The sequence below is a fragment of the Myotis yumanensis genome, unplaced genomic scaffold (genome assembly GCF_028538775.1).
Source record: "Myotis yumanensis isolate MYYU_CA2020_CCGP unplaced genomic scaffold, mMyoYum1.0.hap1 SCAF_12, whole genome shotgun sequence".
Lineage (NCBI taxonomy): Eukaryota > Metazoa > Chordata > Mammalia > Chiroptera > Vespertilionidae > Myotis > Myotis yumanensis.
Genome location: NW_027223763.1, coordinates 36004326 through 36018740, shown reverse-complemented (window position 1 = coordinate 36018740; position 14415 = coordinate 36004326). Strand labels below are relative to the sequence as shown.

General features: G+C 40.2%; 1 protein-coding gene across 5 annotated transcripts in view; it reads left to right on the top strand.

Moving 5' to 3' along the window:
* Window positions 1-14415, top strand: part of LOC139021165 (transducin-like enhancer protein 4) — a 146530-nt gene that overhangs the window by 110275 nt on the left and 21840 nt on the right. For all 5 annotated transcript variants that reach the window (XM_070431453.1, XM_070431456.1, XM_070431452.1 and 2 more), the window contains one exon: window positions 13871-13990. In XM_070431453.1, coding sequence (XP_070287554.1) covers window positions 13871-13990 — 120 coding nt within the window. The remainder of the gene's footprint in view (window positions 1-13870; window positions 13991-14415) is intronic.

Genomic DNA, 14415 nt, shown 5'->3' with positions numbered 1-14415 from the left:
CAATTCAGTAGGATAAATATCCTTATCTCTATTTTACAGGTATGAAAATTGAGGCCTTGAGAGGTTAACGTTGCCAGTACACAGTTAATAAGTACTGGAGTTGAGATTTGAAACCGGAGTGCTCTTCACTCTGGAGCAGCAATTTTCAGCTGGTGTGCCGCAAGAATTTGTAAAGCGTGAAGTATCTGACTATTGAGTCAGGGGCACTGACCTCTTTTCCCTTAGATTATCAAATTAAAAAATGGTAAGAGCCAGCACAACAATAGCTGTCCGGTATGAGTGAATCAAAATTACCCCCCCTCCCCCTTATTTTTGTCATGTCAGCAAAGACTGTATTTTTTGGTGTGCCGCAGAATTTTAGTAATTTATGTGTGCCATGAGATGAATAAGGTTGAAAATCGCCGCTAGAGCCTGTAATTATTATTCCATTCCATCCCCTTCCCTCTAGACCCCACAGTGCTGTGACACTGGTGCCTTATTCACTTGGTGTCCCCAGTGTCTAGCAAAGAGTAGCCATTCAGCTACACTACAGGATTCGACTGGCGTCACAACATGAGCCTTTGCTTGCAGAGCCTATTATTCTTCAGATAGAGGAGTAAAGCCTCATTTTTCCATTTACTAACTAATATTGAAAGTACTTAGAGCAGTGGTCGCCAAGCCTTGGCTTGTGAGCCACATGCGGCTCTTTGGCCCCTTAAGTGTGGCTCTTCCACAAAATACCATGTGCGGGCACACACGTACAGTGCGATTGAAACTTCGTGGCCCATGTGCAGAAGTCGGTTTTCAGCCTGGATGAGTCTATTTTGAAGAAGTGGCATTAGAAGAAGTGGAGGTACGTTCGCTGAAATTGACCCCTCAGATTGAGGACGTTTTTAGCAAAGGCCAGCTTAGGAGTACCCTAATTAAGTTAATAACAATGTACCTACCTATATAGTTTAAGTTTAAAAAATTTGGCTCTCAAAAGAAATTTCAGTCGTTGTACTGTTGATATTTGGCTCTGTTGACTAATGAGTTTGCCGACCACTGTACTAGAGAGTCACCTGCTTTCAGTGGTCTGGCTGGCTTTGTCAAGGCTGCTAATGGCCTTTCTGACCTACTCTCTATTCCCCGTAGAAGGAAGGTCATGGGTACCTGCTCTAGCAAACTTTGTCAATGGCTCAAAGGTCTGCGACATGACATTTTTCTTAATCCTGTGCTCATGGATGCTTTTTTGTATGGACTAGGTTGTGGAATCTTCTGCATCTAAGGTGCCTGTTCCCTGGATGCTTATAAATCAAAAGATTAGCATAATAGTAGACTGTTGGCTGACAGCAGAGGGCTGTCCTGTAATGGGATGTGTGTGTGTGTGTGTGTGTGTGTGTGTGTGTACACGTACACACACGCACATGTGAAGAGACTGACGTGCCACAAAAATCATACCTACACTTGTAGTTATTTTTATCTTTATTCATTTGTTCAGCAAATACTTACTAGAGTGTACTTAGGCTACAAAGTGCAGGATGTCCTTCCAGCCATATTTCCTATTAAATAGCAAAGGCATTCCACTGAGCTGATGTTCTTCCTTTTTAATAAAATAGTGATTGATCGAATGGTATTCGCCTCGTTTCTCAGTGTGGTGAGTGAGAGGATTTTCTTCTAGTCCATTTTCAGCATGCTGCTATTACCGCACCATTTAGCTCGATGCCAAATTGCAGTTGGCTCCATTCAGTTCTGTTTACCCGAGTAGCACTATAATGATTAAATGTCACTGGGTACACTGAGTATACAAAAGTAATTAACCTAAAAGGACATGTTAGAATAAGGGTCAACAACCTCTTTAGCCCATAGTGCAACTGGCAGGACTAAGTATTGACAGAGGTATTGCTGGCAGGTGGGGGCCGGGTAAGGGGGAGGGAGATGGAGGAGGGAAAGGTCAGAGGAGTAGGAGCTGCAGAGCAGCACTCACACTTGCTTGGGATGGCAAGTAGACAGAGCTCTGGGACATTTTCCATAGTGACCTATGATTATTTGAGGGGAGCAGGGAGATTTGACCTTGACCTGATTTCCCTTTCAGCAACTCAGCCCTGGTTGGACCGGAGTCATTGTGGCACATGTTTGATGAATTGACCTGTTCTTCCAATGTTTGTTTATTTTGTTCAAATACTCGCAACTTTAGGTCTAAGTTGTCAAATGAAAGCTGCGGCTTGAAATCATTTCTTTGGAATGATTTTAAATTATGTCTCTAAGTAGCTGTGTCTCATTTGTTTTCATTCCTCCGTATACTGAAGTCATTGTTAAACTGACATTAATGCTTTCTATACAAAAAATTCACATAGAGTTCTAGATGATGGTCTATGATTTAAAAATAGACCAATGTAAAGCTCTTTTAAAAACAAAACAAAAAGTATTATATTGTCTACCCTATATTTGGCTTTCTCTTTCATCACCTGTATGGTGGTGATTTACTATCCAGAAAAAAAAAAAAAAAAGGAAGTATTGAGGATTTTTTTCTTTTTACTGCATACCTCCTTGAGGGATAGACATTTCCAGGAATTCCCCAGGGATCCCCATTCTCCAAATAAGCAGCCACAGAAAAACTGCTGGTGCTGTACTCTTCACGTGGTGGTCAGTTAAGCAGGATTCATTTAAATCCTGCCTTTTCAGTGGCCAGACTTGAGTGAGATTTGTTTCTCCCTGGTCACAAACATACATGATGAAAGATGAGGACAAGGACTAACCAGTTGAAAAGTGTCTCCCTTATGCTGAAGATTTATCTCTTTTTGAATAAAGAAAAATTGGAGGCCTTGATACAGTTATGCAACAACACATATTTCTTGCATGCCTACCCAGAGGTCAAGCCTGTGCTAACCTTGGGGGAAGGGGCCTGTGCGTTTGATTAGAGGAGCAAACAGGGAAAAGGCACCACTATTGACCTTCTCTACCTGGTACCATTCTGATCTTTGTTTCACTTTTATTTTTTGTATTACCTCTTGATATCAGCACAGTCCTGAAAATTGTTTTACCGCTATATCACTTTCAAAATTACCACTTTTGAAGGTTGTGTCCTTCCTTTGGTGTGCCTGCATACATGCCCCTGCATATACCACACACACACACACACACACACACACACACACACACACACACACAGCTATTCTTCTGACTCTGGCAATCATATTGAGTGCTAAGAATACAAAGAAGTAAGATACAATAGTGCATGCCTGTTAGGAATGCCTAATTTCTAATCTCAACATAATGAAAATAATGTGGGCACAAGGAAGGCATATGCATAGGCATTGGTGCATGAGCAAGTCAAGTGCTATACTCATTTGTTTGTCCAGCAACTGTTCATTAGGCATTAAAGCAAGTACTGGATTTTCATGTGATGAAACCAGGCATAGACCTTGCCTTCCAGGAACTTCTAATCAAAATAATAGTTGTGATACAAATGCTAGGAAATTTTAAAAGGGGGCTTTGATAGAGATTTTCAGGAGGAATCTTGGATAGCATCATTCACCAGATCTTTCTAAGAAGGTGGCATATAAAGCTGAGATATAAACGGTGGAAAGAGGTTAGTCACTCAGAGTCTGGGGAAAAGAGTTCTTGGCAGAAGCCTGTGCTGAGAGGTGAAAGAGATGGGGTGTCAGTACTCAAGGAAAAGAGGCTTTCAGCTGAGATTGGAGGAAAGAGGCAGCAGCCACATCGGGCCTGTACTTCTATAAAGCACTAGATGCTTCTATTAATAGGTGTTGATTCCTATTCAAGAAATTTTAGACCTATGCCATCTAATATGGTAGCCACAAGCCACATGTGGTTATTGAGCCCCAGAAATATATGGCCAGTCCAAATTGAGATGTGCTAAAGTGTGCACCAGATTTTAAAGACCTAGTACTAAAAAAGAATGCAAAATATCTCATTAATAATTTAGATATTGATTACATGTTGACATGGCATTTTTGGATGGATACATTGGGCTAAATAAAATTCATTAAAATTTCATATGTTTATTTTAATTTTTTTAAATCTGACTACTAGAAAAACTTAAAATACATATATAGCTCATATTCTGTTTCTGTCTGTCCGTTATGTTCTAGAACACAACTCATGTCAATACTTTAATGAAAGGCCTTAAAACCACATTGACTAAGTGATCATTAAAAAATATTTCACCCTTTGTGGTGGTACAAAGAAGACCTGGAGTTTTTAAGGATTAGCAATCCTAAAACTGCTAGGCAGCCTACCTTTAAATTGATGTACTGTCATTTCCTTCTCTGTTCCTGTGGAATTACCCTACAAGATTATAGAGTACATTTGCATACATAATACATAAGGATATATATAAGGCTCTGTAGAGTTAACACTCTTTGGAAGAAAAAAAAATGTTTAGCCTTTCAGATAGATTAAAACAGTTTACTGGAAAAAAATAGCAACATGAAAATACTTCCTTTTTCAATAAATGTTAATAGTTACTAAAATGAGGATTCTGGTCCATTAAGATACAGCTTGCCAAGTCTTAAAGCTGAGTCACTTATTTTCTCTGAGCAGCTAGCTACCCTACTTTAGCTTCTTTCAAAGCAGCTGTTAGAAAAAGTATGTACATATTTTGATTCAAGAACAGAGCACAGTAGAAGAATAAATCTAACACCAATTCACCCTCCCAGAAAATTCAGGAAGAAAATTTTTGGGCTCCACCCCCCTTGTTTTTAGGGCAATCAAACTCCTATACTGATTTGTATTTGTCAATGAGACTTAGTAACATCCTATCTAATAAAGAGGGAATATGTTAATTGACCCTCATGCCATCACAAAGATGGTGGCGCCCACAGCCAATAAGGAGGGAATATGCTAATTGACTGTCCTGCCCTCAAAGATGGCGGCACCCATTGCCACAAGATGGCGGCACCCAGTCCCCTCAGCCCCACTGGGGCTGCAGGCATGTGGCAAGGATGGGCCTGCCCCCAGGCAGGCCTGACCACTCCATGTGCCTGCCTCTGGAGACCCCCAGTCCCCTCAGTCACCCAGGGCCAGCCTGAGGCACAGGCAAACCTCGGATGGTGGCTGCCCAGCTGCCCAGGGCCGGCCCGAGGCACAGGCAAACCTCAGATGGCAGCTGCCCAGCCGCCCAGGGCCACCCGAGGCTCAGGTAACCAGGGCCAGCCGAGGCTTGCCCTGCCAGCAGTGGCAGCAGCAGATGTGTGATTGGGCATCGCCTTCCCCTGATCACTGGGTTGCCTCCCGCCCCAGAGGGCTCCCAGACTTGTGAGAGGGGGCAGGCCGGGCTGAGGGACCCCCCCCCCCCCCCCCCCCCCACCTCCAGTGCATGAATTTTCATTCACCGGGCCTCTAGTTGATTATAAGGCAATAGGTAAATGAATGATTTAGGATATATTTGATAGGTGCTAAACAGAAAAAAGTAATCTCAGAATAAGGTGATGAGTCTTTATGATTAATTTACATAGTGTCTGCATACAAGATTTGTAGAAGGAAGGGATTTCTTGGTGGAGTACAAGTGCACTTAGGAATGTTAGGTCTTGCAAACTTGGAGGAGGTCCATTGGATTGGAGAGCATGCAGTGGCCTTGAGTGATTAGACAGTTTACTTGTAAAAGATGTAAGTGACTTCTGTGCTACATTTATGTGCACTGGCTTTTTTTTTCCTTTTTTTTTTTTTTTTTTACAGTCTGTGGGAGGCTGTTAATCCTCTGCCATCTCTAAACTCAGGAGTGAGATTACTTGACTAATTTAGCTTGTGCTTGGGCTCTCCTCCATCAGTGGTCAGGGAATGCACTTGTCCTCTCTCAATTCCTCTAGTTCCTTCCTTCCTCATGTGAACCAGTTTGGACCACATGCAGCCAATGGCTGTCAAGAGGAAACTAAGGTGCCTACATAAGATTTAAACCTATATCTTTGGTGTCAAAGCATCTTGTTCCAGCAGCTCAGCTCACCAGCTAAAGTAACAGTATTTAATGAAATTTCTGGGGTGGAGCCAACAGCTTTATTCCAGGAAGAGGAAATAACAGTCAAGAAACCCCAAGAGGACATTAAGATAATGTTCTAATTTAAAATCAATTTTATTGATGCCTTATAAATTATTACGGCATTTTATCCTGACCAAGTAATACATAATGCTGAGTCCATGGCAGCAAAACATGAGTGACTGAATACCGGAGTGCTGTATATTGTACCACATGAGGAAAAAACTATGTCGGACTTCTGTATTCTAAGTACTTTCACCTCAGGGATCCTTATTGGAGGGCAAGGGTACTCAGTAAATACTGAGTGAATCCATAATTGGACTACGATTGTGTGGTGGGTTCCACATTAGCAGTAGCTTTTCGAGGTGCTGGGTGCTGTGCTTCACAGCATGCAAGCACTCCTGAATCCTTGCAGCAACCTTCCAAGGAAGTACTCCTATTATCCTCGTTTTACCCACCGGGGAAACAGAAGCTTGGAGAGATTCATTAACTTGTCCATGGTCGTACAACAAGTGGTACAGCTTGGCTTTGAGCCCAGGGCTCTCTGACTCGAGTACCCATAGCATGACCATTGTAGCTACTGCCTCTCTGATTTGATAGAATTTTGATTATCTGCAAAAGAAATTCATTGTAAACCAAGTGTGTCTTATCCGAGGAGAAGTTGGAAGACAAAGACAACAATGGAACATTTTAAAGAACATGTTGTTCATGAAATTTTATAAAAGGTGAAACCTTTATTAAGAACAGACTCATTACTTTATATGGAGATTATATTAAATCTTGTTTTAGCAAGGGCAGGTCTGCAGAAAGTCCCAGTCATTTTGAAGATGAATTTTGATTTACATTAATTTGAAAAAAGTGAGTTCTTTGAGGGTTATATACAGATTGTGTTTTTAATGACTTCCTTAATTTTAAAAAGCTTTATTGTAATGAGCAATAAACTGACACCATAGTCAAGTATTTCACCACTAACATGTGAGACATTTTAAGCTAATTTACATACAATCGCATGTGTTATCAGGCAGTAAGATATGTGCATTTTGACCAAATAATTTTTTTTAAAGTTCTTATATTTACTTTTTCCTAGTTGAGGATTATTTTTTTCATCTCTCCTGGTTATTTCCTTATAAATGAGATAATAAACTTTAAAATGTTTTATCAGTTAAAAAGAGCTCTGTAAACAGGAATATGTAAACATTTTGTTTACATAAAATCTCAATCAGAAATGCACTGGGATGGGGTTTGGTGTACATAGGTTTATTCAGGATACTCTTTTTCTTCAGGACTTGCTGAAAGTATTTTGTAACTGAAATGCCTGAGGACTGGTGACCAGAGTTGATTCTGAATGACTGTGGTTGTGGGTTTCTGCTTAGGAGTGGGTTTAGTCCCTCCAGAGCTCCAGGAGTACATTGGCCTTTCTGAATTCAAGGAAGTCACCAATATTCGTCTCTGTTCTAGGTATTGGTCTTTTGCAGAGGAAATGGTAATTGGGTACTTTGGTTATAGCATCAGTAAAGGGTCTACAAGGCTCGTGACCCTGTCCTCTCCATCCTACCCATCCCCACTGCCATAAACAGACTCCCCCTGAATTATTCCTGACCAAACTAATTCCTGTACAGAATGAACTACAGGTAGAGTAGATTTTTGTGGTGTCCCTGCCCTGTCATCATCCCCTTTATCTGTTTGAAAATGGATTTACCATTTGGTGCCAAGTAGATGGGGTATTAGAAGGCTGTAGCTGATGGTCACACAGATAGTAACAAAGGAGTTGAGAGTTCTTGATCCTGGTTGTCCAGTTGGCCTTTAGCATATTCTTTCTGGTTGGAATCTTGTAAGTGAGCAGGGAAGTTTGAGCGCTGCACCTATGCAAAGGGAAAGCGTAATCAGCTTGATGTGCATTTGAAATCAAATTAGAAAGTCCAATGTGGAGGTGGTATTTATAGTCCTGCCTGCAGTATTGAACCAAAAGCTTACTGTGATTGTTGAAAGGAGACGTTTTGGTTAATAGCAGCCTATTGAAACCCTATCATTATGGACCATTTGTATATCTATGCTGAAGGGGTAGTGCTACACAAATACCTAGAATAGTCCTTATGTGAGGCTTAAAATAGAAGATCCACACCAGCTCTATAGTAAATAGAGTGCAGTCCACAGTAGTGCTGAGTTGCTATTGTAGAGGGCTCAGTTGTCTGCCTGGGACTGTGCCTTGTACCTTATGTGGATTCTTTCACTTAGTTCTCCAAGCACTGCAGTTGAGGAAGTGGGTGGGGTGTTGTTGACCACAGACGGGTTGAAACTGAGCAGCATCCCCAAGGCTACACACCTATTAAGTGGAAAATTCTAGACTCAAACCCAGGGAGTCTGACTCAGAGAGATGCTCTTGCCTGCTAGTAAAGTCTGGGCTACCTGTTATTAAAATTAGCTAATTATAACAATACTACCTTTTCTAGGGGTAATCGTTTTTATAGAACTCTTTCTTATACAAGGCCATCTTTGATCCTGAGGTGGCAGAGGAATAAAGTGAAGGGGCGAGTCATCTCTTTAGATTGCTGGAGGTATCACTTTTTCCAGCTGACTTGTCAAACAGTCTTACTAAGTCTAGGTTGGATTTCAAACTAGGATCTATAATTTTTCTCATTTTGAGATAAACATAATTTGTAATGTTACTTATAACTGTCTTTAAAGCTTATCTCTTACTAACAAAGCAATTAGAATTTTCCGTAGAATAAGGCTTATAAATTATTTTCCTTAGTTTCTCCTTGTTTATTTCCCTCCTCTTTTTCTTTCATTAAACCTCTATCTTCTTCTTTTTAATATTCCAATAGAAGTGTTCATTTTTTAAAAATACAGAGCTTTATTAAAAGTTAATTCTAGATGATTGTTTTATTTTTCAGAGCTTTTTACTAAATACTCACATTTAAGGTATTTTGCCCTCTTTAGATTGGCCACAGGCTTTCTGTTCATAACAAATTTGCTAGTATATTTATATGATCAAACTGTAGTAAGAAAATATTTATGTTTAATGTTTCTAGATGTATAGATTTTTAGAGAATCATGATGCAGCTCCAGTAGTTTCTTATGTAGTAAGAGAGGGAAATAGCTAAGCTTTTAAAATCAGAATAAAGAAATTAATGTAAGCGTTTCTTGTAAAAGTGAGACGCTGTTTTGTCGGCATTTATTTAATCCCTCCTGTTCACGTGCCTAGCAAAGACCGAGGTGGTCTTCAGTGGCAGAATGGTGGATTTGTAAGATTCATGAGAGTCCATGCAAGTCCAATTTGATTCCAGAGCAATCATGCTATTAAACATCGCTTATTGCCCCAGTGCCCATTGTTCAGCTTAACCTTTAAATGCTAGTGATAATTAACTACTTTATTGTTCTACCAGGAAACTCCAACCTGTACCTCTGATCTACAGTAAAATTCACAAATAAAATATTGCTCTTTGTATATGTGTGCCAATAAATAAGCATAAAAATCTAAATAAGCATTATCATTTAGTATTAATTTTTAAGAAAGTACTTAATCATTATTTACAAATCAATTTGTCCTTTTGGATAGAATGGAAATAACTTTTAATAAAGTATATCAGAATCAAAATAATCAGATAGTTATTAATCATACACATGTACATTAATTTTTTTAAAATATCAAATTAGTAGGACTAAGGTATTTAGACGTAGGTTATCACTTCTCGGTCTTTTGGCTAAAATCGATTGTAGAAGGAGTAAAGGTGAAGAAGAGACAGACATTCCATATTGCCAGTTCCAAGGGGCATCACTACTCAGATCTTATTGTAGCGAATGGTTTCCCGTGGAATTGTTCAGCCTAGAGGCCAATCTGAAGGAAAATGTATCATAGGAATTTGGGATTAAGATTTTAAGGAATGCAGAGGGGATGTTTTGTCATTTATGTTCAACAACATTTCTGGGCAGTTCTGTGCCGCTCCCTATGCCGGGTTCCCCTGCCCCCAGGATCCTACAGCTGGAGTGGGAAGTGGCCTTGCAAACAAATAGCCATAAATTGAATATCAGGGCTCTGTTCCTTGGGTGAACAAAATGTTAAGGGGACAGAGGAATGAGTGAGTAATTCTACCTACCAGTGTCTGAAGGAGTTTTGAAAAGTGATAGTAGAGCTGGTTCTTAAGAATGAGGAAATTTCAAAAGATGTTGAGGGAAAGGGCATTCTCGGGAGCCTGGCAAAAAGGCTACAGATGCAATATAAATAGACGGAGAATGGGGGAACAATACTAGATAAGCTCATAATGCTGAGAGAAGCCAGGACTCTGCATCAGAGCAAGAAGTGAAGGCCTTTAGAAAAGAAACTCTACTCAGAAATTTGGATGGTGGGAAACCACTTGTTGATTTTTTAGGGATTCAGTTTGTTGAATATCTGGAAAGTATGAGTCTCAGAAATGTAGAGGATAGACCGGAGAGGGGAGGAGCTAGATAAGGGGCTCTGGCATTAACTGTGGTAACTCACAGATGATGGTTTTGTGCATGATTTCAGTGGAGCGATGGTCATAAAAACCTGAGTTCATTGGGCCATGGTGTGAAAGCAAAGCAGAAGCATTGAACCAAGTCTTATATCTTGGGATGGAGGACTCAGTGGAGATATATGATCGTCAAGAAGCAGTCCACTTTTAAAACCGTTTGGCTTCTAATGTTTTAGTCTTCCTCCTTACTAAATAATGCCTGCCATCTTTTCTGCCACTAAGCTTAAGGATGAACATTTGATATGGATAATTACAGGTTTTGGTGCATGCATGAAGAGTATTCATAAAAAACCTTGAGAGGAATTGGTACAGGAAGGAAGAATTTAGAAATATCCAGCCCCTATCAGTGGAACCCACTCACTGGTCATTCTGATGGTTCTCCTCTACTCCCACCTTATATCCCTGCCTTTGGAGCTGGTGGTGGAGTTGTCATCACTACAGATGACCACTAGGGGGTGATCTCATGGTAGCTACACCAGCCCGGGTGAGGAAAAAGTTTATTGGTTTTCCTCTAACAACATGCTTGAAAGTTTAGCCAGAAAGGAGCATGTGGCATCATGGTACAATGGAAGTAAAACAGAATATAGAGCCCAAAGTTCTGGTTATCACACTGCCTTCCATAGTTAGTTAAAATGTCCTTGGAAATTTTGTGTATCTTTATATGTTTTCATTATTACTAGCAAACTAAGATAAAGGAAAAAAAGTACAGGAGTTGATTTTATTATTTTTATTTATTTATTTGTTTGTTTAAAGTATTACAAATAGTAGTACGCATGTCTCCTTTTTCCCCCATTGACCTCCCTCCAGCCTCCTCTATCCCCCTCCCCCTCACATGCCCTTACACCTTGCCCCCCCCCCCCCCATTTTCTGTGTCCATTGGTTATCCTTATATGCATGCATACGAGTCCTTTGGTTGATCTCTTACGCCACCCCTCCCCAACCCTTCCCTGCCTTCCCGCTGTAGTTTGACAGTCTGTTCGATGCTTCTTTGTTTCTGTATCTATTTCTGTTCATCAGTTTATGATGTTCATTATATTCCATAAATGAGTGAGATCATGTGATATTTATCTTTCTCTGACTGGCTTATTTCGCTTAGCATAATGCTCTCCAGTTCCATCCATGTGGTGTTGCAAATGGTAAGAATTCCTTCTTTTTTACAGCATCATAGTATTCCATTGTGTAGATGTACCACAATTTTCTAATTCACTCATCTGCTGTAGGGCAATTTAGGCCTGTTTCCAAATCTTAGCTATTGTTAATCGTGCTGCTATGAACATAGTGCTGCATATATCCTTTCTGATTGGTGTTTCTGTTTTCTTGGGATATATACCTAGAAGTGATATTACTGGGTCAAGTGGCAGTTCCATTTTTAATTTTTTGAGGAAACGCCATACTGTTTTCCACAGCGGCTTCACCAATCTGCATTCCCACCAGCAGTGCAAGAGGGTTCCTTTTTCTCAGTATCCTCTCCAGCACTTGTCCTTTGTTGATTTGTTGATGACAGCCATTCTAACAGGTGTGAGATGGTACTTCATGGTTGTTTTGATTTGCATCTCTAGGATGATTAGTGACTTTGAACATGTTTTCATATGTCTCTTGGCCTTCTGTATGTCCTCTTTCAAAAAGTGTCTGTTTAGGTCCTTTGCCCATTTTTTGATTGGATTGTTTATCTTCCTTTTCTTAAGTTGTATGAGTTCCCTATAAATTGTGGAGATTAAATCCTTATCAGAGATAACATTGGCAAATATGTTCTCCCATGCAGTGGGCTTTCTTGTTTTGTTGATGGTCTCTTTTGCTGTGCAGAAGCTTTTTATTTTGATGTAGTCCCATTTGTTTATTTTCTCCTTACTTTCCATCGCCCTAGGAGTTGTGTCGGTAAAGATTTTGCTACAACAAATGTCTGCTATTTTGCTAAGGAGTTAATTTTATAGAAGACCTTCACTGAACAATTTTCTGAACTGATTTGGATGCCAGGCAAGGATATTCTTGTGGTGATTCTTTGTTCTTCCTAGAACTATTGTTCTTATCTTCAAGTATTCTTGCCCTTTAAATCAGCCCTTTGCGACCTCAGGTTGGGCTAATTTAGCACTTGGAGTCTTGCGCTGGTGCCTACCAAGGGACTGGCTTCTCAGGCGTTTTCAGTCCTCACTCAGCTGGTTAGCCCTGCACTCAGCCCTGAGCCTTCTCTTACACCTCACCTTTATGGAGAGCTTCCGTTTGGTCTTTCTGAAACTGAGCCACTAGCCATTTAGCTCTTAAGGTTAGTTCCAGTTTTTATCAATGCTTTCTTTACTTCTTCATCTATGGGTTTAAGCTCTCAAACCATCTAGATGTGCCCAGTAACCACTTGGCCTTAATGGCAGACAGACTCATTCATTCGCTGTGCTTCAGATCTTGTCTGTGGTATTTGTTTTCTGTGTATGGAACTCCTCAGGTTAAGAGCTCTTTGAAAGAGCAGAGATGACAGAGGTGACATGAGCTCATACAGTTTGCCCCTGACCTTGATCCCGAAGGAGGGACCACCTTCCTCCACTCCCTGGGCCTAATGGGGTACCTGGGATTCCAGAGAGAAAAAAGAGTGGGGTTATACTAGCTCCAGGAGTCAGAAAGGAATAAAGTGTATTTTTGTAGGTGTAGGTTTTATTGTTTTGTTTTAATCTGTCACTGCATCTCCCAAGCCCTTAAGGTGTGGGATGAAGCAAAATTCTGTAAATTGTGCACATGATCATCATATTAGGATGCTTAAATCCCCAAAGAGTACCTCTCCTCTTTTTCTCATTGAGGAACTACTAATTATCTCTCAAGTTGACCTCTTAATTATTCAGTTTCTCTGTAGAGCCTTAAAATACTGACTTCCCATTAACCAGCCAACTTCAAAAAAAGAAGCCTGCCTCTTCTTCCTTACTTTTTCTCTTGTATTTGCCTCCTTTCTCAGTTCTCTAAAGCTCCTTTAATAGTTTAATATTAGCAACTCATTTAGACAAAGCCATTCTCTGTCTTTGGAGTTTGCGCTATTCCCTGCCTCCCTTTTATTCCTCTGCTCCCTCTGTCTCATCTCTGATTCTGTCTTGTTCTTTCCTTTTTTCCTGCTCCTCTTCTCTTTCTTCTTTTTCTCCTTGTTTTTCTCTCTATATCTCTTTTCTTTTTCACTTCCTTCTCTCTCCTATTTCGTGGTACCAGCTTTGCAAGTGTGTACTAATGAACAAAAAGGAGATAAAGTCTCAAAATGATAAAGGACTTGTATGCATGCATATAAGCAATACCCAATGGACACAGACGCTAGTGGGGTGAGGGCACGAGCCGGGGGGATAAGGACACATATGTAATACCTTAATCAATAAAGGAAAAAATAAAATTAAAAAAACAACAACACACTGTTAAATGGCTGATAGTCTCTCAACCTTGCTTCCCTTTCTGATTTCAGAGCTCTTCAGTATCTCCGTCAGCCAGTTTCCGAGGTGCTGAGAAGCACAGAAACTCCACAGACTACTCCTCTGATAGCAAAAAGCAGAAAACTGAAGAAAAGGAAATTGCAGCTCGTTATGTAGGTTCATTCACCTTTGCTTTGGGGGAGGCCAGTTTACCTTGCTTTTTATCAGTAGCCATGTTATCCTTTAACTGTTACCAGCCAAAACTAGAATACAGGATAACAACATCCTAGGAAGGAGGAAAATTTATTGCAGTCAAAGTTTTGTCTTAACTGATTAGCCCGAAGTCCTGTAGTGCACACATGTATGTGACGAGAACAGAGTGCTTTATCTGGCAACTAATAGAAAACTTGTGTGTTCTATATTATTATTTCTATAGATGTATTTGTTTCCCTCCATATATTTCCAGGTGGCTGAATTTTTTGTGGTCAGCTAGAAATGTGAAAGAAAAATACAAAATCATAGGAAACCTGTTACAATGTTTAGATGACCTCCTGTGCTGAGGAGTACAGAAAGCCTATGGTCTCGGACTTGCAGAGAC